Here is a 24278-nt window from a genome sequence, read left to right on the forward strand (position 1 = left end):
AAACACTCCATAATGTGCTTGTAGTCTAAGCCTGCATGACGATGAGTCAGGTTTCCTAGGTTCTTCTTCGAGTGATTGCTCATCTGCATTCCATTGTAGGTGTGTGCATGCCCTGTACACAATTGTCAGACATGTTCTTTTCACTCAGCAGTACCTGGTGTGGTGGCTCAAGCAGTTTCTGCTGTCGCATGTCATTGCATGCAGGTTTAAGAGGGCGGAGCCACCTCTGACCCCCTTCAGTTCCTTCTCCCCACCAGTGACTGTTGCTGAAGCACTTTGAGTCTTGCTTGTAGCAAGTTCTTCCTTCACTCCTTGTATATAGCCTGTTTTTTTCTTAGAAGTTAGTAGTAAGTTAAGTGTAGTATAGATAAATGTTAGTATTAATTTTCAGTTTTTAGGTCCTTTTTTGACCAAATTCCGGTATAGGAGCCATGCCTTGCTCTCTGGGGTTTAAGTCCTGATAGCTGTGTACCCCAGCTGCTTATAATACTTGGGCAAGTCCCACATTAGTGACAGGTGTCACATCTGTAAGGGATTTAAGCCCCACTCTGAGGATAGAGTATCCAGGCTCAAACATCTCCATATGGAGGCAGCACTTCATCCACCATCGGATCTGCTATGTTGGGAATGGGCTCCGAGTACTGCAGCTTTGGTACGACGTGCCCCACCAGAGATGTCTATGGCATCTTGCTCTCTATCATCAGTACCAAAGTAGGGAGAGAAACTCACCAAAGGCTCAGTACCCTGTTCGGCTAGATCGTTGGTACTGAAGTCAGCTGGAGGCAATGGCTCTGGGAATGGGTCTGAGGATCTCTAGAGAAGTCCTCATCTAAGAAGAGTGGATCATCGACTCTGGAACCTGTCCCAAGTCTGTCGAGGCCAACCCCTGAAGTATCCATCGAAAGACACCAAGGAAAGGAATCAGTACCAATGACACCAGAGGCATATGCAGCCACAAGAGAACTGCTTAACCTCTCAGTACCAGAGTCCCTGGTGGTGGTAGTGGTGGTATGGAAAGGCTTCCAATCGGTACAAGTGCCTGTGGTTCCTATTTTGCCTCTTTAGGAGCATGTAGTACCATTACTTTCTACGGCCTCAGAAGCTGGTGCAATCGAGTGGTAAGCCAGTGATGATATACCTGGTACTGTCATCCCTAGCCTCTGGCTGCTTATCTCTGCTTCCAAAGAGCTCTGCTCCCCTATTATCAGAGGACTCGGGGTCATATTCCTCTGATTTGGAGGTGCAGTCTTTTGTGTCCCACTCTAGGTATGGTGCATATCTCTGTCAGAGACTTGAGGGCCATGGATCTTGCATCAGTCTCAGCAGTGGCCTCCTCTTAAGGGGGCAATGGCCTGGTCAAACTTGCATCTCGGAGCCATGTAAGTGGCCTTTTTGGACACCATAGGGTGTCCTCCTCCTGCTAGGACTTTCTCTCACCCATATCAGTCAGTTTCCGTGAAGGTGCACCAAGAGCATCAGCAGGCAACGTTCTCTGAGTTTGGTACTGTGATTGAGCAGCTAGAAGTCACTTGGGCAGCTCCCCAACTGCAAGACGGGGAGCAAGTGTTACCTTGGCATTCTTGTGCATCCTCTTCCTCCTTACCAGAGCATGTAAGTGACTCACCATCACCAGAGTATTACAGGGCTCACCAAGATCTACTGAGAAGGGTGACATCTGTTCTGGATCTTCAAGCGGAAAATGTCCATGAAAAATCTCAAACACTGTTGAATATTCTGGCTTCAGTGGCACCTTCTAGAGTGGCTCTGCTGATTAAGTCATTATGGAGCCAGTTAAGGAACTCTAGCAGTCCCCCTTTTCCCTCCCTCCCACAGCACATCTGGCAGCTGTCTGCTTTTTACCCTCTGTACATAATGGATTTCTTTTTTCCAACCCCTTAACTATCAGGTTTCTAAAGGGCTTGGACGGATTATTCCCACAGGTACAAGATTCTGTTCCCCCATGGGGTCTGAACATATGTCACCTACTACAGGACAGGCCCAACAAAGAAAATAACAGAACGCCACTAGCCATCACCTTCAGCCCCCAACTATAAAACCTCTCCAACGCATCATCAAGGATCTACAGCCTATCCTGAAGGACGACCCATCACTCTCATAGATCTTGGGAGACAGGCCAGTCCTTGCTTACAGACAGCCCCCCCCCCCCCCAACCTGAAGCAAATACTCACCAGCAACCACACACCACACAACAGAACCACTAACCCAGGATCCTATCCTTGCAACAAAGCCCGTTGCCAACTCTGTCCACATATCTATTCAGAGGACATCATCATAGGGCCTAATCACATCAGCCACACTATCAGAGGCTCCTTCACCTGCACGTCTACCAGTGTGATATATGCCATCATGTGCCAGCAATGCCCCTCTGCCATGTACATTGGTCAAACTGGACAGTCTCTACATAAAAGAATAAATGGACACAAATCAGATGTCAAGAATTATAACATTCAAAAATCAGTCGGAGAACACTTCAATCTCTCTGGTCACTCGATTACAGACCTGAAGGTGGCTATTCTTCAACAAAAAAAACTTCAAAACCAGACTCCAAGGAGAGACTGCTGAATTGGAATTAATTTGCAAACTGGATACAATTAACTTAAGCTTGAATAGAGACTGGGAGTGGATGAGTCATTACACAAAGTAAAACTATTTCCCCATGTTATTTCCCCCCCCCCCCCACTGTTCCTCAGATGTTCTTGTCAACTGCTGGAAATGGCCCACCTTGATTATCGCTACAAATGTTTTTTTTCCCTTCTCCACCCCCCGCCCATTGCTGGTAATAGTTAATCTTAAGTGATCACTCTCCTTACAGTGTGTATGATAACACCCATTGTTTCATGTTCTCTGTGTATATAAATCATCACCCCACTGGATGCATCCAATGAAGTGAGCTGTAGCTCACGAAAGCTTATGCTCAAATATATTTATTAATCTCTAAGATGCCACAAGTACTCCTTTTCTTTTTGTGAATACAGACTAATATGGCTGCTACTCTGAAACCTGTGTAACCTTATGTAACTTATCTTGAAATGTTCCCAATTAATATTATGTTGTGTTAGATAAGGGTGCAATAAAACCCAATTTAGTTTCCAGGTTTAAGCCTTTAGGTCAGGTACAGAAAATGTATTTAGTAGACGACCAGTAGGCAACACTTCGAATGATATAACCAAACTTTATTCAAAAGAAAAAAGTAATTAGTTAAGCAAACAGGCAGGCATACAGTTACCACTTACACAGTACTACAATTATACTTGCACCTGAAATTTAGCAAGGCTACTCAGCTATTACAGTGAGAGTCCTTCTAAACCCCTGTCATCCTGGACTTGATCATTCTTAGTTGCTTTGAGGGGATAGGATGGTGCATGCATAGTCTAGTGAGCACTAGGAGTTGAGAAGGAATGGCACATGCTCAGTAAAAACAGAATCTTCTGAGATTTTAGCTGCTAAAATCTAAGCAGTCTTTACTAAGCATGTGTGAACTTTAGTTTTTCAAGGCCAAATTTGGGGGTATTTCATGGGGACAGCAAAAAGCATATCCCCAATACAAGGGCCACTCCTTGCGTAATTTCAAACCCTGTTCCAGAGCAAGTCCTTAACTTGCAGCTTCTACTAGATAAGGACAAAAATGGAGAATACTGCCAGGCTTTTTGATGCACAATTTAAGTTTTAGTGTGAGCATTTTTGTGAATTAGTGAACAGATCCCCACCAAGATGTAAACTACAACTTAATCCAAAAATGTACCAAGCAGAAAACAGACCGGTGACATTAGAGAATCTGATGCTTGCGGTCAAATAGTTACAAAATGATAAAGCCACCTGATCTTGATGATGATTAATCTGAATTGCTAAAGAGAGGAGGCATGGATTTAATTCACTGGCTTTATAGAGTTGTCAATTCAAAAATTGACTTTGCATTTGGAAAAATCCTTAAATTAGGGCCAGCACTATTGTGAAAGTGGGAAATACTTTCTGGAAATGGCTTACAAAATTAACACTTAACATCTGTTATTTCTAGACTAACCATGTAAATCGTAACAAATATTTGTAATTCATTTTATTTTTACTATAGATAAAGGAAGCCAATTTCTGGGGCTCTAACTTTGTAATGAGTGGTTCAGATTGTGGCCATATCTTCATCTGGGATCGGCATACTGCTGAGCATCTGATGCTGCTGGAAGCTGATAATCACGTGGTGAATTGTCTACAGCCACATCCATTTGACCCAAGTAAGACCATCTCCACCTGCAATATGTATGTTCCTATAGCCTGTAGTAAGAACCTTTATAGATGAGTCTTCAAAACTTTGCTTAACCAAGGGTCACATTAGTATATTGCCAGGAAATCTGAGGGCTGCGTCTCAGTTGTATAAAATTCAGCATGCTGCTGCTATCCTTGTCTGTAATAGTGAGGTTTGGCTCAGAGGCCATTATACCCATCAACTCCTCAGAACGAAAATGGTTATATATAGCATCCAAGGGGGGTCAGGATCCATTTAAAAAAAAAAGTCCTCCTTTCCCCCCTCCTTTCATCACATACAATGAATTTGAAAGAGTGGTTCCCATGCCGTTGGTGAGATAGTGCGAGCTATCTAATACAGTAACGGGAGAAGCAATATTATCATCTGGCCTCAACTTGTTCTACTTGAGTCTTGAGCAGAGCATGTATCAGACTCTCAGATTCTGTGGGAGGGAGGTGAATTTAGATTAATAAGAGTTCTGCTGAGTGAGTTAAATAGGTATAATTAGACTTTTTTTTTTTTTGGAAAATATTCATGCTGGGGATGGACAGACTAGCATGGGGAAAATTAGACATGACCTGAAACTTTGCTGATAATTCTAATTGAACCATTTTTCAGTTTATGAAACATTGGCAGAAGAATTTTAATTATTTTTCATTTTCCCATGGCCTCTGGGACTATTCAAAAATGGGTGACTAGTGACTAGGGGTGCACTGTAAGGGCTCACACTATCAGAAGCTCTCCCAAAATACACCTACAGCTTCCCTGACTTTTTAATCCAGTGTGACCTCCTTCCACTTACACCTTGAAAAATGAAAATTAGGGCAGCCCTCCCAGCAGTGACAAGTGCTCTGAGCCAAGTCTCCATCCACATCTACTGAAAGCCTCCTAAAGATTCACTACTCCTTCAGTGTAAAGTGCCCTAATTCTCCCTCCCAGTTGACAGAAGAGTCCAGTGCATTTTGGTGTTTTGTTCTTTTAAATGTTTTAAAAATATTTGTAAACATGCCCAGTGTTTTTGGAACAGGTGCGTCAAAGATTTCAAATTTCTACATAAAATACACTGTGGAAATTAATTGGAGGCCTGTTCTCATCTATCGTTGCACATGGATCTACTTGTCTTAAAGCCTTTCCTGTTAAATCTTTTCAGATCATCAGAGGAGAGTATAATAATAGTAGCAGATGCTTGTTTACTTTCTAGTTTTAAATTATGCACATTCTGTGTAAAAGAGAGAAAATATAAAAGGTTTGCATTTATTTTCTTCATGACATATATTTAGTCAATAGCTCAAATCCAGCAAAAACGGATTATAACTCAATGAGACTACTCCTGTGTACATGTTTGCAGGATGGGATCTTGCATATGTTATGATGGTGAAAAATGAGAGCACTTCTAATGAAGTAAAGTGTGTGTGCATGTATGTAATGAAGCATGTCAGCAACACTTTCAACAAACTCCAGCTAAGATGTTCAGAAAAGACATTTAATTTAGAACTCTTTTCTAATACTCTTTTTAAATTTGATTTTCTAGTTCTTGCCTCGTCAGGTATTGATTACGATATAAAAATCTGGTCACCGCTAGAAGAGTCGAGGATTTTTAACCGAAAACTTGCTGATGAAGTAAGAGCCTTTCCTTCTTTTTACATCGTAGCTGTCATTTCTAGCAAAGTCTTCTCTGCAAACAGCTTGAATAACTGAATTTTTTTAACTTAAAACAAGTCAGCAATAGATTCTGTTTTTAAAAATAAGGTGTTCTTAAAAACAATTAACTTTCATTTCTTTCAGTACATAAACAATCCACATAACCTCAGAGATTAGGAAATAATGGAATGTACAGATGTAGTGGAAGTATGAAATTATGAACACAAGACAAGTGAGATGGGTCGAGCCATCAAAGTTACAAGGGTAGATAGTAGGAATCAGAAATGGAGGAGGCTGAGACTGTTTAAAAAATTAAGAGATATATACATATTCGAGGCAAGTGAAATTAAAAACATTTTTAAATATTCCCAAGCACAAAACTGTGTGTTTATAGAGTTAAGGCTATAAAATGAGCATTATAACCCAGTTAAAAAAATTCAAACATATTAAGGTATGCCATCTTTATTTAGGACATCCAAATAATCTTAACTCTCCCTTGTAATGATTCCCTGCTGTGACCATAGATATGACTACTGGATGTTAGTGCTTATGGTTGCAGATTAGTGGCATGGATTTTAAAGACATGAGAATTTTTTTTCCAATGTTTTCCCCCTCATAGTGTCACTCCGGGGAAGAGTTAAATATTTGTCTCTTATGCTCTTTTTAAATAACTGCTTTTTGTGCAGGAGTCAAATAGTCAATTTCTTCTCTGTATAAGTGTAATGTGTCATCGCAAAAGTAAATACTGCCACTCCTGAGCTCTGAGCCATTCTTGCGTACTTCACCAAATGCCAAAGTGTATGCTCTAATTAGCTCTCATTGATTGCAATGGGAACTAGGTGCATTTGAGGGCAGTATTTGGTTCCAAGTACCCTTTAGAGCAGGGGTGGACAAACTTTTTGGCCTGAGGGCCATGTCTGGGTATGGAAATTGTATGGCGGGCCATGAATGCTCATGAAATTGGGGGTTGGGGTGCGGGAGGGGATGAGGGCTCCAGCTGTGGGGGGGGTTACTGGCTCTGGGGTGGGGCCAGAAATGAGGAGTTAAGGGTGTGGGGGAGGGGGGTTCAGGCTGGGGCAGGGGGTGAGGGCTCTGGCTGGAGGTGCGGGCTCTGGGGTGGGGCCAGGAATGAGGCGTTTGGGGTGCGGGAGGGGGCTGTGGGCTGGGATGGGAGCAGAGGGGTGCGCAATATGGAAGGGGACTCTGGGCTGAGGCAGGGGGTTGGGGTGTGAGGGGGGGTACAGGCTCTGGGCTGGGGGTGTGGGTTTCAGGGTGCAGGAGAGGGCTCCAGGATGGGGGAGAGGGTTGGGGTGTGAGGGAGGGAGTTCTGGGCTGGTGCAGAGGGGTTTTGGGGTGGGGTGGGGAGTGAGGGCTTTGGATGTGGATGCAGGCTATGGGGTGGGGCTGGAGATGAGGGGTTTGGGGTGCGCTCCAGGCTGGGACCGAGTGGTTTGGAGGGCAGGAGGGGAATAAGGGCTTGTGCAGGGGGTTGGCACGCATTAGGAGAAGGTCCGGGGTGCGGGCTCTGGGCAGTGCTTACCTCAAGCAGCTGCTGGAAGCAGCGGCATGTCCCCCCTCTAGCTCCTATGCGGAGGCATGGCCAGATAGCTTTGCGCCCTGCCCCGTCCTCAGGCGCCACCCCTGTGGCTCCCATTGGCCACAGTTCCCAGCGTACGGGAGCTCAGAGCTGGAACTTGGCATGGGGCAACATGCGGAGCCCACTGGTTGCTCCTACATGTAGGAGCTGCATGGGGGGATCCTGCTGTTTCTGGGAGCCACGCAGAGCCACGGCACGTGCAGAGCGGGATAAGCCCCCATCCCCACTCCCCGACAGGAGCTCAAGGGCTGAATTAAAAGGTCTGACAAACCGAACGCGACCCTTAGTTTGCCCTCCCCTACTTTAGAGTGTGAGGGAGCAAAGAAAAATTATCTTGATCTTATCAGTTTGTTAAATCTTTGTTTGGCATGTGCTAGTTTTTAGCAGATTCAGTACCCTAAAACAGGTTGCATATAGCATAATTAAATTTTGCTCCTTGCAGTTTCAATTGACTGTTGGATTCTTCACATTCTGTGCTAACCTGTTGTGTATTATTGCTATGGCTAAGCAGTTGTCATGTTCCACCACAAAGGTGGCTGCATTTGCATAGTGGGTGAAGGGATCGCTGTCTATATTTTGTATCAGCTTAAGTATGTGAGGTGCTTTGGGATCCTTCCAGATAATAAGCATACATAAAGGTAAATCATGTGTAAAAAGTATTCTGTTTCTGACCTAATAATCACTTAACAATGCTTAAGCAACATGCTAAACACCAAAATTGCAGCGTTTTGGTTAGCGTTAAGTCTGTTTGTGAAGGAGAAATAATTATAAGCATATTGTGTCCAACCAGAAAACATTTTCTGCCAGTTGTAGATTTTTACAAGTTTATTGTGCCAAATATATCAATTTTTGAATTAATATCTCTGAGGGACAGGTTGGGACTTAGGAGGAAAGCTGAGGAGTTCAGTTTTCACCATGTACATTTATTTGGTTGAGGGCATCCAAGATGAGATGTTTGAAATCCAAGACTGGATGGAAGGGAAAGGTCAGAGAGGACACTTGGAAAACTTCAACATGGATACAGTAGCTGAAACCATGAAAACAGATGAGATCACCCAGCAGGAAAAGATAAGGGGGCAGAATCCTGAGAGACAGTGTCAGAGGGAGGAGGAAGAGGGATAAAGGTGCAGTTGGAGAGGTAGCAGTAAAACCAGGACAGGACAGAGTCAGGAAAGCCCAAGAATGAGTGAGTTGAAGAGGAGATGGGAGTGACTGACTATCAAAGTAGTTGGTGAATAGAAAATGAGAATAGAGAAGGGATTCTTAGACTTGTCTAGGCGTAGGTTGTTGGTGTCTTTAGTAAAAGCAGTTTCAGTATAAAGAAGAGAAAACGGGCTGCCAGGAGGTCTTGGGGTCGGGGAGAGAGAGAGAAGCCAGTGGAAATACTGTATTTAAGTTGTCAAAGGGGATAAAAAAGACAGGGCAGTAGCTGGAGAGACCAGTGGGGTTAAGGTTTATTAATACCGGAGAGAGTACCCTGAGGTCAGATTCAGAGCAAGGTGAAAAGGTGGACAAGAAATGGTTGTGGGGAGGGAGACTGAAAGAGGAGCTCAAGATACTTGCTATATAGCATTTTTTTTTCCTTTGGAGGAATTAACTAAATCATGGGCAGAGAGGCGGCAGCTGGGTTTTATAGACACAGGAGTCAGTTGGAGAGTGGGGAGAGAGCTATTTACAGTGAATGAATTTGTAGTGCAGTAACTTTACGTGTCCCTAAAATTTTCTGCAAAGGTTTTCAGGAGCATGGGAGTAGGAGTGGGAACATCATTTCTGTTCTTTCTCATCTTCTTAGCTATTGTTGGTGGGAGAGCTTTGTTCTCTGCAGTTATTGACATCTACAACATCATCAGTTCTCTGTCTTCACATCTTATCTTGAAAACTATTTTCTTCATTTCCCGTACTACTTAATTTCTGTCAGGAATTCAGACAGCACAGTGATGATTTTATGATAAGTACTGCCATGCTATCTGGATTAAAAAATTGCTCTTATGACTGACTTTTCTCATGATACAGTACACTTACAGCACAGTTTATAATACATGCTAGGGTCTGCTCTTTTGTCATTTTTAACTTGGTATAGCATTTTTGGACACAGTGTATTAGATACTGTATAAAGTACAAACTGTATTGCATCAGGAGTAGTTTGTGGTTAGTGATGCTTTGATCAGTGATTTTTTTTAATCACTACAGGTTATAACTCGTAATGAATTAATGCTGGAAGAGACCAGAAATACAATTACTGTTCCAGCTTCTTTCATGTTACGAATGCTGGCATCATTGAATCATATAAGAGCAGGTAGGAGGATTTCAGAGCAGCTTCTGTACAGACTATTTATGCCATTCATAAATTTTGTCTAGCATTGTCACTTAAGCTGAGTGTTTTATAGGGAGATTTACATACCACCCTCAAATGCTGTTTGTTTCTCTCCTTTTTAAGAGTCTCTAGATGTGCGTTTTAGATGCTAAATATTTATTTATCCATTTTTGATTTGCTCCTTGGTGTATTCTATTCCAAAGAAAGAACTGCTCCACACTTCAGTAATGATATTTCTGAAACTAATACTGTTTTATTGTAGAAGTGATTGGCTAGTCGCACTGTATGAGTTGCCAGTCATGCTCCTTCCCTCATGCTTCTCCATTTAATTTTCCTCTTTCTCTAAACTGCTACTCAACAGACGTCTTTTCTGATGCATACAGTGACTGACAGCAATTTCCCCAGTTTTCTGACCAATGCATATTTCTGGTTACAATACGGGTTCTTTACAAAACTGTTTTTAAAATACCCTCTCAGTTCCAATCTCTCAAACAGGCTACTCACTTCATTGACTCCCCATCTGTTTTTTAAAACTCTGCTCAAACCCATCTCTTCTGTGCTGACCATGAGTGAGCTGTTGCCTAGGTCATCACATTGGTGCTCACAATTTCTAGTCCTTCGCTTTTGCTGTCCCTGCTCTCTTGTGGTGGTGTTGTAACTTTTCCATTTAGTATGTGCTCTCAGTCTATCTTATGCATTTCAGATGGTTCCATCAGCATAATACATAGGCACTGTGCTTTGGGTAGTAGCCGGTTGATGCATTGTATCATAAATGTTAGCTGAAAATTTACTTTTAAAGTTGTGTCCTTATTAAATCATCCTTGTGTCTTGCAGACCGGTTGGAGGGTGACAGGTCAGAAGGGTCTGGTCAAGAGAATGAAAATGAAGATGAAGAGTAATTGGCTCTTCTATGCAAGCACCTAGACATTACGGAATTTATATAAGACATTAATTATATTTTTCCTTACAGAGCTTTAGTGCAATTTTAAGGTTTTGCTTTTGGATAACCCAACATTTTGTTTCTGAACGACTGTGTGCATGACTTTGGGAGAGTGTGCAAGTAAAATAAGCAAAAATGTTTTTAAAACGTTTTGCCATGTCTGAGGGGTGCTAGAAGATGCGAAGTGCAATATTTTCCTTAACCTGCAAACGTGGGAGCTTGGATCAATGTTTAAAAATAACTTTCATTAGAGCAAAAACATTGGTTCAAATAAATTTCTATACCTGCTATTTGCATGTTTGTTGCTTTCTAATTAAAAGATTTGGTTGTTTTAAACTGTGTCATGTTCTTTTTGTACAATAATTGATTCATCACTATACAGTATTGTCAAGATTCTAATCTCAATTGTCTTTCTCTCTGAGCATGATCCTGGACACCCTCAAATCCTTTTGAAGTCTGTGAGAGTTGAGGGTTCTTGGCATTCTAGAAGGTTTGCACCTTCTGCTCTTAAAAGCTAGTTAAGATGAAAAAAGCCCAATTAGTTACAGAAGTCCTATATTATGTTCAATTTTTTATATGTGCCCATAGATTTTAGTAACAGACATATATTTTTAAACAGAATAAATTAATCCTGCTGTATTTATGAAGATAAAACTCCCATAATGCTGAATGATGGTATTGTGGTTATAACATAGGACAGGATTCGGACAGATCTGGGGTCTGGAAGTTGACTCTGCTACAGACTTAATGTGTGATCTTGGTAAGTTATTTAGGCTAACATATTTTGAAAAGCTTGGCTAGGCATGACAGCAATTTTAGTGCTCATGGGGTTTAGTGGGATTTGGGCATTCAAAGGATTAACTTTTGAGAATCTGGAACAATTTCTGAAACTGCTACTCTTTGAGTGTCCATCTTCTTCACTGTGCCTCTACCCCTCCTCCTTGGAGTGCTCAAGCTACTATGTGCCCTGATAACTTGGGAACAACCAAATTATGCGGGAATTCTATACCAGGGTAGACTTCCTATCTGTACTGAGCACATTAGATAGCACACCTAGCTCTGAATGGACCAAGGGGAGATATACAGCCTGAAAAAATAGGAAACATACCTATCCCAGGAATAACTGCACATTATGCAGAGATGCTTTGGTTTTCATGGCTGTGGTGGCTAAACACTCTCACAAGTATTCCAGTGTTCCTCATTCTGCCACCCAACATTTATGCAGTTTACAATCTGAGCCCACAGTCTTTATTCTTGGCAGAAGGGATTCTGGAGAGCTTACATAGCAGCTCCATCTTGAGTCCAGTCATTTCTGTAATAAGATGTCAGTTTCTGTGTTCTGTAGTTGGGCTTTCCTTGAACCCCCCCTTATTTTCTTTGCCATTTCCCTTCTCACCTGTGCCTGTACCAGAAGCTACTGCTACCATCATCTTGCATGTTTGGACACACACTATTATTTTCTGAAAATAGCCTATTTTTACACTGTTCACCACGAGGATGTCCATGCCTCATTAGCATATGTAAATTGTCTGTTTACATGTGCTAGTATAGCTCTAGTAGGTATTTCTGTCCAGCCCTGAGCAACCAGGAAATTTGAATTAATATTTTAAAAAAATCTTTCCCATTGCTGGCAAGGGCATCGTATCCTTCCATCCCATCCTACCCCTACCTTTTGCTTACATCTATACTCAGGGCATTCATTGGCCAGCACTGTGATTAGCAACTCCTAATCACAAAGAGGTAAGTCACAGAGGAGTTATTAGATAATTATTGTGAAAACACTGATTATTGTTTTTAAATCACTAACATTCATTTTTCCTGATTTTGCTCCTTTGCAGTTAAGCTCCTACCAAGTGAGCAAAATCCTTTCCTTGCTCTGTTGTAAGGTATGTATGCGGTCTGGTTTGTCATCATAACATCTTCTACTTTGAATACCATGAAAGACATGTTGTTTACAAAGATAGCAAGACTTGGACTCCTCTGTGATATTGAGCCACTGTGCTGTCCAGCCCTCATAGCTCCACAGACAAACCAGAGTCTCACATGGACACACCCACTCTGTACCCATTGGTTATGTAAGGACACTTCCTCCACAGGTGTCATTTCAGAAAAATTTGGGGGTAGGGGTGTGGAGGGCAAAGTTGAGTCAGCATATGGAACACTATATGTGATTATAGTATATCCTGCAAAGTCGGGGGGGCACATACAGTGGAAGGAATAATGGAGCATATAGACCTATGAAAATTCGGGGTGGGGGAATAACTGGCTCTTTTGTTGCATAGCAAATAACATCATTGCTATTCTCCATGTACTTCTGAAGCTTTTCTACTGGTTCAGGTGTTGATAAAGTATTTCTGCTCTGCTAGTAGGCAACAGGTATCCATCATATGCAGGGATTATTGAAGTAACTCAATTCCCTTTGGATGTGGAAACTGTGATGCTTAGAATTAGGGAGAGCAACACCGGCTGACTGGGGGACCGTAGTTTTGAAAATTCCAAGGCTGATCTCCTTGGGTATTGTCATAAGGGGCAACTCCTCTGACTTTCAGGTGGGAGGAGGGGGTGTGTAAGACTTTGTCTTCTTCCTTCTCCCCATTTTTGTCTGTCTGTGGAGGGGAGGAAAGAGAGAAGACAAAGCTGAGGAAAAAAGAATGAGACTGCTTTGTGTAACCATGCTCAGCACACACCCTTTTCCCTTTCTTGCCACCATCACTCTCCTGTTTAGTTAGGCTCAATAGGCAGGATATAGCTGCAGCTAGTCCCCCTGCCAGTAGGGGCTACTCTGTCCCTCTGCTGGTCAGGCAGAGGCCACAGCTGTGACTCCTCTTCCTGCTCTGCAGAAGGCCAGTGGGTAAGCAACTCCTGGCGGATGCATGGAAGAGCAGCGACTCCTTCCTCTTTCCCCATTTGCTCTTTAAAGGAAGACATCAGGGGCTGACAGATCATGGAAAATAACATCTGCAGAGTGAGGAGTGGCAGAGAGGGGCCAGCAAAGGGGAAGTTGGCTGCCAAGAGAGAGGGAGATGCAGGTGGGCCTGAGGGAAGTAGGGGGAATGCCAGGGGGACTCGGGGAGAGTGGGAGGGAAGTAAGGGCTCCAGAGGAGAGTGATGGGGGGAATTCGAAGGCTGGCAGAGGAGGGCGGGGGCTGGGATAAACTAATAGACCTACAGGGTAGGGTGACAGGGAGTTAGCACTGATGCCCAGGATACTTGCTGGGAATATTTGGAGGACAGAAGTAATGGGGACACCGGGCTGGGCAGATTGTTGACCTTGAAGGGGCATGACAGAGGGAAAAGATAACACTGGAGGAGATGGGGGACATCAGCAATAAGGGACAAGGGAGAAAGGGAGTGAATCAAGGAGTAGTAAATAGGTGCCGGGGTGGAGGGGAAATGGGGGGCAGGGACTGGAGGGAGATTTGGGATGAGGGAGCAGAGACTAGAGGATTTGAAGAGAGGGGTTATTGAGAGAAGTAGAAGAAATTGGGGGTGAAGAGGAATGAGATTGGTTTGGGGAGGAGGGAGTGGAGGGATTTGGGAGGAAGGAGGAGTACTATGGGAATAAGTGCAATAGAAGAAAGTGAAGAGAATAGAGGTAAAAATGGGAGGGAGGTGCCTTGGAGGAGAGGGAAGAGAGGCTGGGGAATTTGGGGAGAGGAAGAAGAGAAGGTGGAGGGAGTTTGGAAAGGGAAAAGAGATGGCAGTGAGGTGGATTGGGGGAGGAGGGGCTGGGGATCTTCAGAGACAGAATGGAGATTTAGGGGAAACAGAATGAGGTGAGGTTGGAAAAGGAGAAAGTGAGAGGGGTTTGGTAGAGAACAGACTGGAATTTGGGGGGAGGAGAGTCTACAGAAAGGTCTTGGAGGAGACACTAGGGGTTTTTTGGAAGGCAGAGTAATATGGGGGGAGTCATGAAGTCTGTAAGGGGGAGGATGGAAAATTGGTATGCTTTCTGAAAGCTGTTGCAACACATTATGGGAGCCAATCCAAGATGACCACGTATGAGAAGAGAGAGAGGAAGCCAAAGTAAGTGATGGGGTGTGTTGTTTTTGGGGGGGGGGGAAGTGAGGAGAAAGTAACCTGTGGTGTGGGAACCTTTTAGCTGGTGGCAGGAAAGAATGAAGGTCTGAGAGTGGGGGAGGATAAGGAAATGCATTTTCCCAATTGCCCAATTTTTTAAGTAAATGTATTCCACTGTGGGGCACTCAGCTCCACCTGGGCACCCAGACACCTTGGGCAGCCAGAAATGAGAGCATATTTCCAAAAAACCTGGGCTTCCCCTGCAATCTATTTTGAAAATACTCCCTTGTTTTGAATGCCCAAAGCTCTGAAGAGCTGGCAAAGAGTAATCTCTTTGATGCTTTCCCTGTTAATTTGTGTTCACTGATTCCCCAGCTGTGAAATCCAAATAGTACTTGTCTACCTTGCAGGGAATAATTCATTAGGTTTACTGAAGTGCTGAGATATTGTGGTGATTGGGGACCATGGAAAAGCCTCTTGAATCCCATGACCGTTTTGCTCATACAAAGACTGGGGAATGGAGTCCATATTTTGCCTTATTTAAAAAATAATAAAACAAGGTATTCGAGAACAATTTTTTTAAGTCCAACAGCTTACAATAGAAATGCTGCTGTTTTATGCTATTACCTTAGAATAGAGTATTTTTGTAATAAGAGATTTAACAGAACAAAGTGTTTGTTTAGTTTTGAACTAAAGAACCCATACAGCATATTTAAAATAAATTCTGCTGTAAAGCCTTCTCTTCCATTATTTTGATGCCATTGTTAACCTATTTATACATGAACCCCTGATGATGGAAGCAAAGATTTTAGAGCAGTGAGGTGATGTGCTGTGACTGCTCGCACCAGGGGCTAGCTAGAGCACATGGTGTTTCTATTATAAGCCCGTATTTCTGGAGATGAATAACTTGTGCCATTTTAAGTTATAAGATAATGTTTGATATACATATTTGTGAGTCTTTTTTCAAAAATGCTTTAAGATAAAATTCCACTTCACACTCCCCCCTCCCCCCACCCAAGTCAATTTTAAATCCTTATTTTTTAAAAAAAAAAATTCCAAGGCTTTTCTTCAAGTGGCATATTAGTGTGAAACTTTCTGACTCTTCCTGGTCCACCATCTCATGGGGGACGTTAAAAAGCTTAGGATAGGGCATACAACCAATTCATTGGGTACAAAATGTACCATGAAACATATATACCAGTATGATACTCTTCTTTCCTCTTAACTTGAATATATTGTATATAGATTAATATGCCTTGTCCTCCATGGGAGAACTTCGTCAGTCACTACTGTAGGTCTCCTAATTCTTAGGAAAATAGAAGAGGTGTGTTTTAAGTTGTTTTTGCCGTTGCAGCTTTGCTTAGCCCCAACAATCCCTAGAAAATAATGTATGTGAAAGATAAATGCAGCAATGTTTCTAAATGTCATTTTTCAGAACTTCCTATTAAACAGTAGTTATTTTCTAAAGGGCTTCTTACATATCTGAAGGTTAAATATTCAGTTTGACATCCAGGGATTTAAGTTATTGTTAATTTTAAATATGGAGGTGGGTGAACTTCAAGAGGGGGAGAAGTTTGGGTTGAATAAGCAGTCGAGAGTTTGGATGTTTACATGAAGATTATTCTAACCTTCTGTCATAAATATAAAGGGAAGGTAAACACCTTTAAATCCCTCCTGGCCAGAGGAAAAACTCTTTCACCTGTAAAGGGTTAAGAAGCTAAGACAACCTCGCTGGCACCTGACCAAAATGACCAGTGAGCAGACGAGATACTTTCAAAGCTGGAGGGTGGGGGGAACAAAGGGTTCTCTCTGTCTGTGTTGTTTTTGCCGGGACCAGAGCAGGAATGCAGGTCAGAACTCCTGTAAAAAGTCAGTAAGCAATCTAGTTAGATATCCCTTAGATTCTGTTTTGTTTAAATGGCTGATAAAAATAAGTTGTGCTGAATGGAATGTATATTCCTGTTTTTGTGTCTTTTTGTAACTTAAGGTTTTGTCTAGAGGGATTCTCTATGTTTTGAATGTGATTACCCTCTAAGCTATTTACCATCCTGATTTTACAGAGGTGATTCTTTTACTTTTTCTTTAATTAAAATTCTTCTTTTAAGAACCTGATTGCTTTTTCATTGTTCTTAAGATCCAAGGGTTTGGGTCTGTGTTCACCTATGCAAATTGGTGAGGATTTTTATCAAACCTTCCACAGGAAAGGGGGTGTAGGGCTTGGGGGGATTTTGGGGGGAAAGACGTTTCCAAGTGGGCTCTTTCCCTGTTATATTTGTTAGACGCTTGGTGGTGGCAGCAATAAAGTCCAGGAACGAACGGTAAAATAGTTTGTATCTTGGGGAAGTTTTAACCTAAACTGTTAAAAATAAGCTTTGGGGGTTTTCATGCAGGTCCCCACATACGTACCCTAGAGTTCAGAGTGGGGAAGGAACCTTGACAGTATAAGTGCAGTAGTGCCAGCACATGTCATTTTATCACGAGTCTTGCGATGTTACTGTTTTTCAAAGTCCCAGTTCCTGGAGGCCTTTGATTATACGAAAAATCTCAGCTTTCATTTTTTAAGAAAAGGTAAATTTCTAGCCTCATGGTTGTAGAGAAACATGAAAACATGACCTAAGTATTCTTTAAAGGCTCAAAAACAGAAGGAAAAGAAAAATAATCATAGAAGTGTAGGATTAGAATGGACCTCAAGAGGTCATCTAGTCCAGTCCCCTATACTCACGGCAGGACTAAGTATTATCTAGACCATCCCTGACAGGTGTTTGTCTAACCTGCCTTTAAAAATCTTCAGTGATTGAGATTCCACAACCTCCCTAGACAATTTATTCCAGTGCTTAACAACCCTGACAGGAAGTTTTTCCTAATGTCCAATCTAAATCACCCTTGCTGCAATTTAAGCTTATTGCTTCTTGTCCTATTCTCGGAGGTTAAGAAGAACAATTTTTCTCCCTTCTCCTTGTAAAAACCTTTTATGTACTTGAAAACTTTGATCATGTTCCCTCTCAGTATTCTCTTTTCCAGACTAAACAAACCCAATTTTTTCAATTTTCCCTCAGAGGTGATGTTTTCTTTATTATTTTTGTTGTTCTTCTCTGGACTTTCTCCAATTTGTCCATATCTTTCCTGAAATATGGCACCCAGAACTGGACACAATACTCCATTTCATGCCTAATCAGCACAGAATAGAGCAGAAGAATTCCTTCTCCCATCTTGCTTACAACACTCCTGCTAATTTATCCCAGAATGTTAGGGTTTTTTGCAGCAGTGTTACACCCTTGACTCATATTTACCTTGTGATCCACTATGATCACCAAATCCCTTTCTGCAGTACTCCTTCCTAGGCACTCATTTCCCATTTTGTATGTGTGCAACTGATTGTTCCTTTGTAAGTTCCTTTGTAAGATCTTGGAGTCATTGTGGATAGTTCTCTGAAGATGTCCACGCAGTGTGCGGCGGCAGGCAAAAAAGCAAACATGATGTTAGGAATCATTAAAAAAGGGATAGAGAGTAAGACGGAGAATATCTTATTGCCCTCATATAAATCCATGGTACGCCCACATTTTGAATACTGCGTACAGATGTGGTCCCATCATCTCAAAAAAGATATACTGGCATAAGAAAAGGTTCAGAAAAGGGCAACTAAAATGATTAGGGGTTTGGAACGGGTCCCATATGAGGAGAGATTAAAGAGGCTAGGACTTTTCAGCTTGGAAAAGAGGAGATATGATAGAGGTATATAAAATCATGAGTGGTGTGGAGAAAGTGAATAAGAAAAAGTTATTTACTTGTTCCCATAATATAAGAACTAGGGGCCACCAAATGAAATTAATGGGTAGCAGGTTTAAAACAAATAAAAGGAAGTTCTTCTTCATTCATCTCGCAGTCAACTGTGGAACTCCTAGCCTGAAGAGGTTGTGAAGGCGAGGACTATAACAGGTTTTAAAAGAGAACTGGATAAATTAATTGAGGTTAAGTCCATTAATGGCTATTAGCCAGGATGGGTAAGGAATGGTGTCCCTAGCCACTGTTTGTCAGAGAGTGGAGATGGATGGCAGGAGAGAGATCAGTTGATCATTACCTGTTAGGTTCACTCCCTCTGGGGCACCTGGCATTGGTCACTGTTGGTAGACATGATGCTGGGCTGGATGGACCTTTGTTCTGAACCAGTATGGCCATTCTTATGTTAAGTGGTGTACTTTTGCATTTGTCCTTATTGAGTTTCTTCCTATTTCCTTCAGACCATTTCTCCAGTTTATTGAGATCATTTTGAATTTTAATCGTAACCTACCTGTTCGTTTGGTTTTCTACATCTAGTTTTTAAACCAATCTCATGACTTTTGGGGTCTGACTAGTGTTGTTTCAATGCTCGAGGTTGGCAATACTGCAAACTCTCCCTACAATGTTAACAGCGTTGCTTTACTTGTACAACTTAAAAACAAATGTAATGGCTGCAAAGTCAGAAAAGCGTAAGACTTTATTTTCCCCACCTGTGGTGAGAGAAAAGGAGCTTTGGAGGTTTAGAAAACATTCATTTTGAGAATGAGGTTGAAAATATCTGGTTGTGTGTTTACACTTAATTAATACTGTACCCCAAGGATGGAACCCATGAGAGACTTCAGTCCTTCACTTGTGTGCAGCAGCAAGGTCAGAGACAAATCAATATGTATCAGAGCATAAAACTATTTATTATCATACAATGAGCAAAATACATGCCTAACCAGTGAAAGCAAAACTTGTAAATTTGGAGAACTAACATTCTCTGAAAAAGATCAGGATAGTTTCAGATATTAATAATCCCAAAGGGATGCAATGATTTTTAAGCGTTTTTGTGGAATTAAGGCTGGATAAAATGAGCACCTCATTTTCTCTGACTTGCATCGACCGTCTCAGTTGACGGTTCTAGATACTTGGCCGCTTCTTCTGATCCTCTCAGCAACATAATAGTCCAGCCCCTCTGATGCTGCAGCTGTGCTATCAGGCCCATGGGAGGCAGCAGGTTAAAACAGTCAGCAACAATGAAGAGCAAAGGTTTAGATTTCAGTGAGCTCATCTTCATGAAAGGTATTTTTAGAGAGTCACAAAGAAGGTCAAAAGTGACTTCTCCTTTTCAAAATGTTGCCAATTTCAGACCATAACTTCTGATGCGTTTGTACAGTGTCTAGCATAATGGAGATCCAATCCTCATTAGGACCTCATGGCACCACTATAATGTAAATATTTATTTAATAATAATTTTGGAGAGCCTCTGATTTTGTATTTCCTGGGGGATGAACATGCATGCATCAAGTTCTTTCAGTTAGTCTCTTGCTCATGGTATCATGCTTTTACCTTGTGTGGCATCATGCTCTCTTCATAGTCACCATCTAGTTAGGGCAACACCTTAACTTTTAACATATCTGCTGAACCAATCCGATACATTTGTGACAAATGCAAATACCGGATCTGCACATGGGTTCCAAAAGTCCTGTCACCTGATCAAGGAAGTTCTGGATTACTCACTATCCTCACTTCAAGTACCCCCACATTACTCGCTATCCCCACATCAGAAAGCAGCTATTGGAGCCCCACATATTGTAAATCTTTTGATGTTTGTCTAGTTTAATGCAGCAGCTCATGTGCCACATGTAGTATTTTCTATTAACATTTTTTAAAGTGGGCCTTTTGTTCTGTAGAGTGTTTTTATTTGCTCAAATATCTATTCAGGATGTTGTTCCTCATTCATCTCTTGTATACTATTTCCTCCAAGTCTCTCTCCCATCTAGTCTTAATTTTCCTACAAAATCCTCATGCTTACCTAGAAGAAACTAGCCTCACCGGCCCAGGCTTATAGTAACCAAAGTCTAATGCCCTTTTAACAGTATATGTTACACGGGTTGGCCTTTCAGCTCAGTTCCCAGTGGACATGTCTGCATTGTTGCTATCTTAATTGGTTCTGTGAACACAGATGTCAAGGACTGAATTAATGTGAAGACTGTACTACCCTCCTGCTAACCCTCCTCCCCCCACAAATTGTTCACCCTGAAGATGATTCATACACATGGATGTCTGCACAGTCACTACGGCTCTGGAACATTTCTGTGCATTAAAAAAAGGGCTTTCAGTCCCAGGATTGTCACTCTGTCTCCTTTTCTGAGCATTTGGAAGAACAAAATGTGGCCTAAAATAATTCAAGTTCTTTTTTACCTTGACGTTGTGAAAGGAAACTAGACTATTTTATCTATTTGGGGGTTTTAGCACCATTTTCACACAAGTGCCATGAAAGCATCATTTCCAAATAATCACTCGTTATGCTCCTTTAAAACAGAGTTTTCAATGGACAGATTAAATGTTTCCAGTATCAGGAATGTTCTGAAAGCCTGGGTCCTCTTGCGAATCTTTGATAAATAAGTGCTGAATATTTTAACTAGAGACTATCTTATTTTTTTAAACTATTTCATTACTTTATGGATAATTTTATGAGGAAGTTAATGAAGAATAATGTTTTTTAAAAACCTGACTTCTTTCATTGGAAAAATATTTCTCTCTCACTTTTCTCATGGCCTCTTTCACCTGTTTCTCAGGCAGTAAATGAAAGGGTTCAACAGGGATTAGGATCGTATAAAAGCCCACTGGGTCACAATCCAGTGAGAAGCTGGATCTCAGTTGTATGTACACAAAGAGCAAAACAGAGAACAGGTCTGATGCATGGGTAGAGAAAGCTTTCCATGTCCCCTCTGCTGATTTCATTCCCAGCATGGTGGGGAGACAAGTAAATGTAAGAGACAAGGGTGGTAGAAATAGTGAAGACCTGAATCGGGCCACTGAGGATAAAAATGAGTTTGTTGATGGAAGTGTCAGATATCTCTGAAGAGACCACTGAGTGTGAGGAGCCACAGAAAGATAATCTCAATTAAAAATGCCACTCATATGCAGCATGGCATGGAGGCATCCAATGATACACAAACTGATTATCAGCTTGATACAGTCTGCTGGATATGGCCATTCTATAAAGCAGTGGGTTGTTTAGCGCTGCATAACAGTTGTATGACGTTGCCACAAAAAGGAGGCACTCTGAAGTTGCACAGCTACACAGGAAAACAAACTATGTAGTACAGCCAGAGAAGGAAATGTTTTTTTTCTCCACTAAGAAGTTCACCAACATCTTGGGAGTAATAGTTGAGGAACAACAGGTGTTGACAAGGGATGAGTTACTGAGGAAAAAGCACAAGTGGGAATGAAGACAAGAATCCATCTGCATTAACACCACCATGCCAAGATTTCCCACCAGGGTTATGAAATACATCACCGCAGTTTGGGATTATCTGTAAATCATAAAGGAACAAACTCTGTCACCCTTCTGTCATTGCTCCAGTATTTATCTGATGAAATGAGTAGATAAATGAGGCAATTCAAAAGGTTTTAAATCAAATTTAAATTGTTGTAACAAGGAATGGCTGTGTATCTTGGGGTAAAGGATAGATAGATAGACCCCCCTACTATATAAATGACTGCATAACTGGATAATATTGCTCGTGGACACCACCTGCAGGTGCACGGATCTCGTAAGTAAATTGCTCTTAAAGGGGCAGTTTTTATTGTTCATATCCTTTCTAAAGTAAATGTGTAAAAAGATTAATGCACGGATTTAATCACAACTTCATTATGTGAATTACAGCTCTGAATGGGACTATTTTTTACTGGTACAACAGTCTTGAGCTTTTTGTATCTGATAATTTATAATGAATCCTATAAACTATTGAATTCAGTGACTCAATAACCCTTTTTTTGGAATTTTCTTGCTCTTTCAGATATAAACATATTTTATAATGAGACTTTATTTCTCTCTGTGATGCAATTTGTGATGCAATTGCATTTGTTAGATGTAATTAGGACCTGCATCTGACATTCTGAAGGTCACATACAGGAGTTGTCATGGTAACTCACTAGGATGTAGGGGTTTTTAAAATCTTTTGGGCTAAATTCTGGAATGGAGGCTGTCATACAGATGAAATTAAACTGTCTGAGAGAAATATACCATAGAGTGTGTAGATTTTATTAGGGATTTCAACTCAGTGGGCGAGCTCTTTAAAAGAAGGGTAGATACAGAAATTCATAAATCCTGCAATGCTGCAATGACTCACAATGCTGTCATAAATGTAGAAGGTCTGAGCATGTGGGGGTTAGTTAGTAAAAACAGATTTATCTGAGATGCTCCCATGTCTAAACGGGGAAATATTGGTTAGAAAAATTTTGGTTTTGCTGAGAACTATAGCTTTATGTTTATGGGTGTATTATGGCTGTTCTTTTGTTTTCATTACTATTGTGTACACACAGTCTTTTGATTTGTTATGCCTTTGTAGTACTGCATATTGATTAAGAGGTGTAGAGGAGAATAAGCAGTACAAATTTGTCCACCTTCAAAACCTGTTACATTAGATACAGGCATAAGATAAATCAGGAAGCTCAACTCAGTTCTGAAAGGCTTTAAGCAAACAGGGCAGAGCTGTGCCCAGAGCTGCATGTACATAAGGAGCCATCCACATTGTCCACTACCAGGGTTGTGGCTCAGAGAGACACCTTGTCGCCTGAGAGATTCAGCACTTGCAAGATATATCCATAACAGACATGCAGACACGCATCCCCTAATGAACACATTTACCCCTCACGTGTTTATATACAACAAATACATGAATGACGCCTGGCACTTGTGTGATACTTTAGAACAGAAGTATGGCCTAATGGTTAGGGCAGCAGCCATGGCTGTGGGAGTGAGTGCAGAGAATTGAACTTAATCACAGACATCCTGTGTGACTTTAGGCAAGTAACTGAGGATATGTTAGCAATACATTCACAGGTATGATTGCAGCATGTGCAGACATTACTGAGCTAGCAGCGAAGCTATGGCGGCATGACCTGCAGCAGGTTTAGCCCCCTGAGTATAAGCCCAACAGGGAGCCTGGGTACGTACACAGTCAACTAGCCCATGTCTCCATGTCTTCACTGCTGTGGTACCCAAGCTAGTTAGATTAAAGCTAGCTCAGGAATGTCTACAACCCCTCTGATTGCAGTGTAGTGTCTGAGCATCAGTACAATGGGGATGACTGCACTTCCCTACCTCATAGGGGTATTATGAGGGTATTGTGAAGCGCATAGCTGTTACAGTAATGGGGGAATCGTATGAATACCTAAGATATCTATAGACTTTATATCTTCAAAGCACTGTGTGAACTTTCTATAACGTCAGTTTTATCATTCTTTGTTTCTAACTTTCAGCAATAAGAGTGAAGGGATACTATATTTGTGTGAACTGCTAGGTAACATTGGGACTAAAACAAGGCATGTTTAAAAGATGTGACTAACTTCAATAGTCAAGCAGCACTTTGTAGGTTCAGTCCCAAATCAAATTTCTAGCATAAATTAATTTATAATTCAGTGTTAAAGTATTTGAGCATGGAACCTAACGTTTGCTTTTCACAGGCATAATTCAGTTGCATGAATCCTTATGGGAAGCAAACACAAAAAGCATGTG

At 41.6% G+C, this 24278-nt stretch overlaps 1 protein-coding gene across 1 annotated transcript in view; it reads left to right on the forward strand.

Annotated features, from left to right (window-relative positions):
* DCAF6 (DDB1 and CUL4 associated factor 6) overlaps positions 1 to 11086 on the forward strand; it is a 154350-nt gene extending 143264 nt beyond the window's left edge. Inside the window, 4 exon segments of the mRNA XM_043510068.1 lie at positions 4091 to 4247; positions 5790 to 5878; positions 9687 to 9792; positions 10645 to 11086. Coding sequence (XP_043366003.1) covers positions 4091 to 4247; positions 5790 to 5878; positions 9687 to 9792; positions 10645 to 10709 — 417 coding nt within the window. The 3' untranslated portion in view covers positions 10710 to 11086.
* Positions 11087 to 24278: the final 13192 nt, after the last annotated feature.

This window comes from Dermochelys coriacea, chromosome 1, assembly GCF_009764565.3.
Source record: "Dermochelys coriacea isolate rDerCor1 chromosome 1, rDerCor1.pri.v4, whole genome shotgun sequence".
Lineage (NCBI taxonomy): Eukaryota > Metazoa > Chordata > Testudines > Dermochelyidae > Dermochelys > Dermochelys coriacea.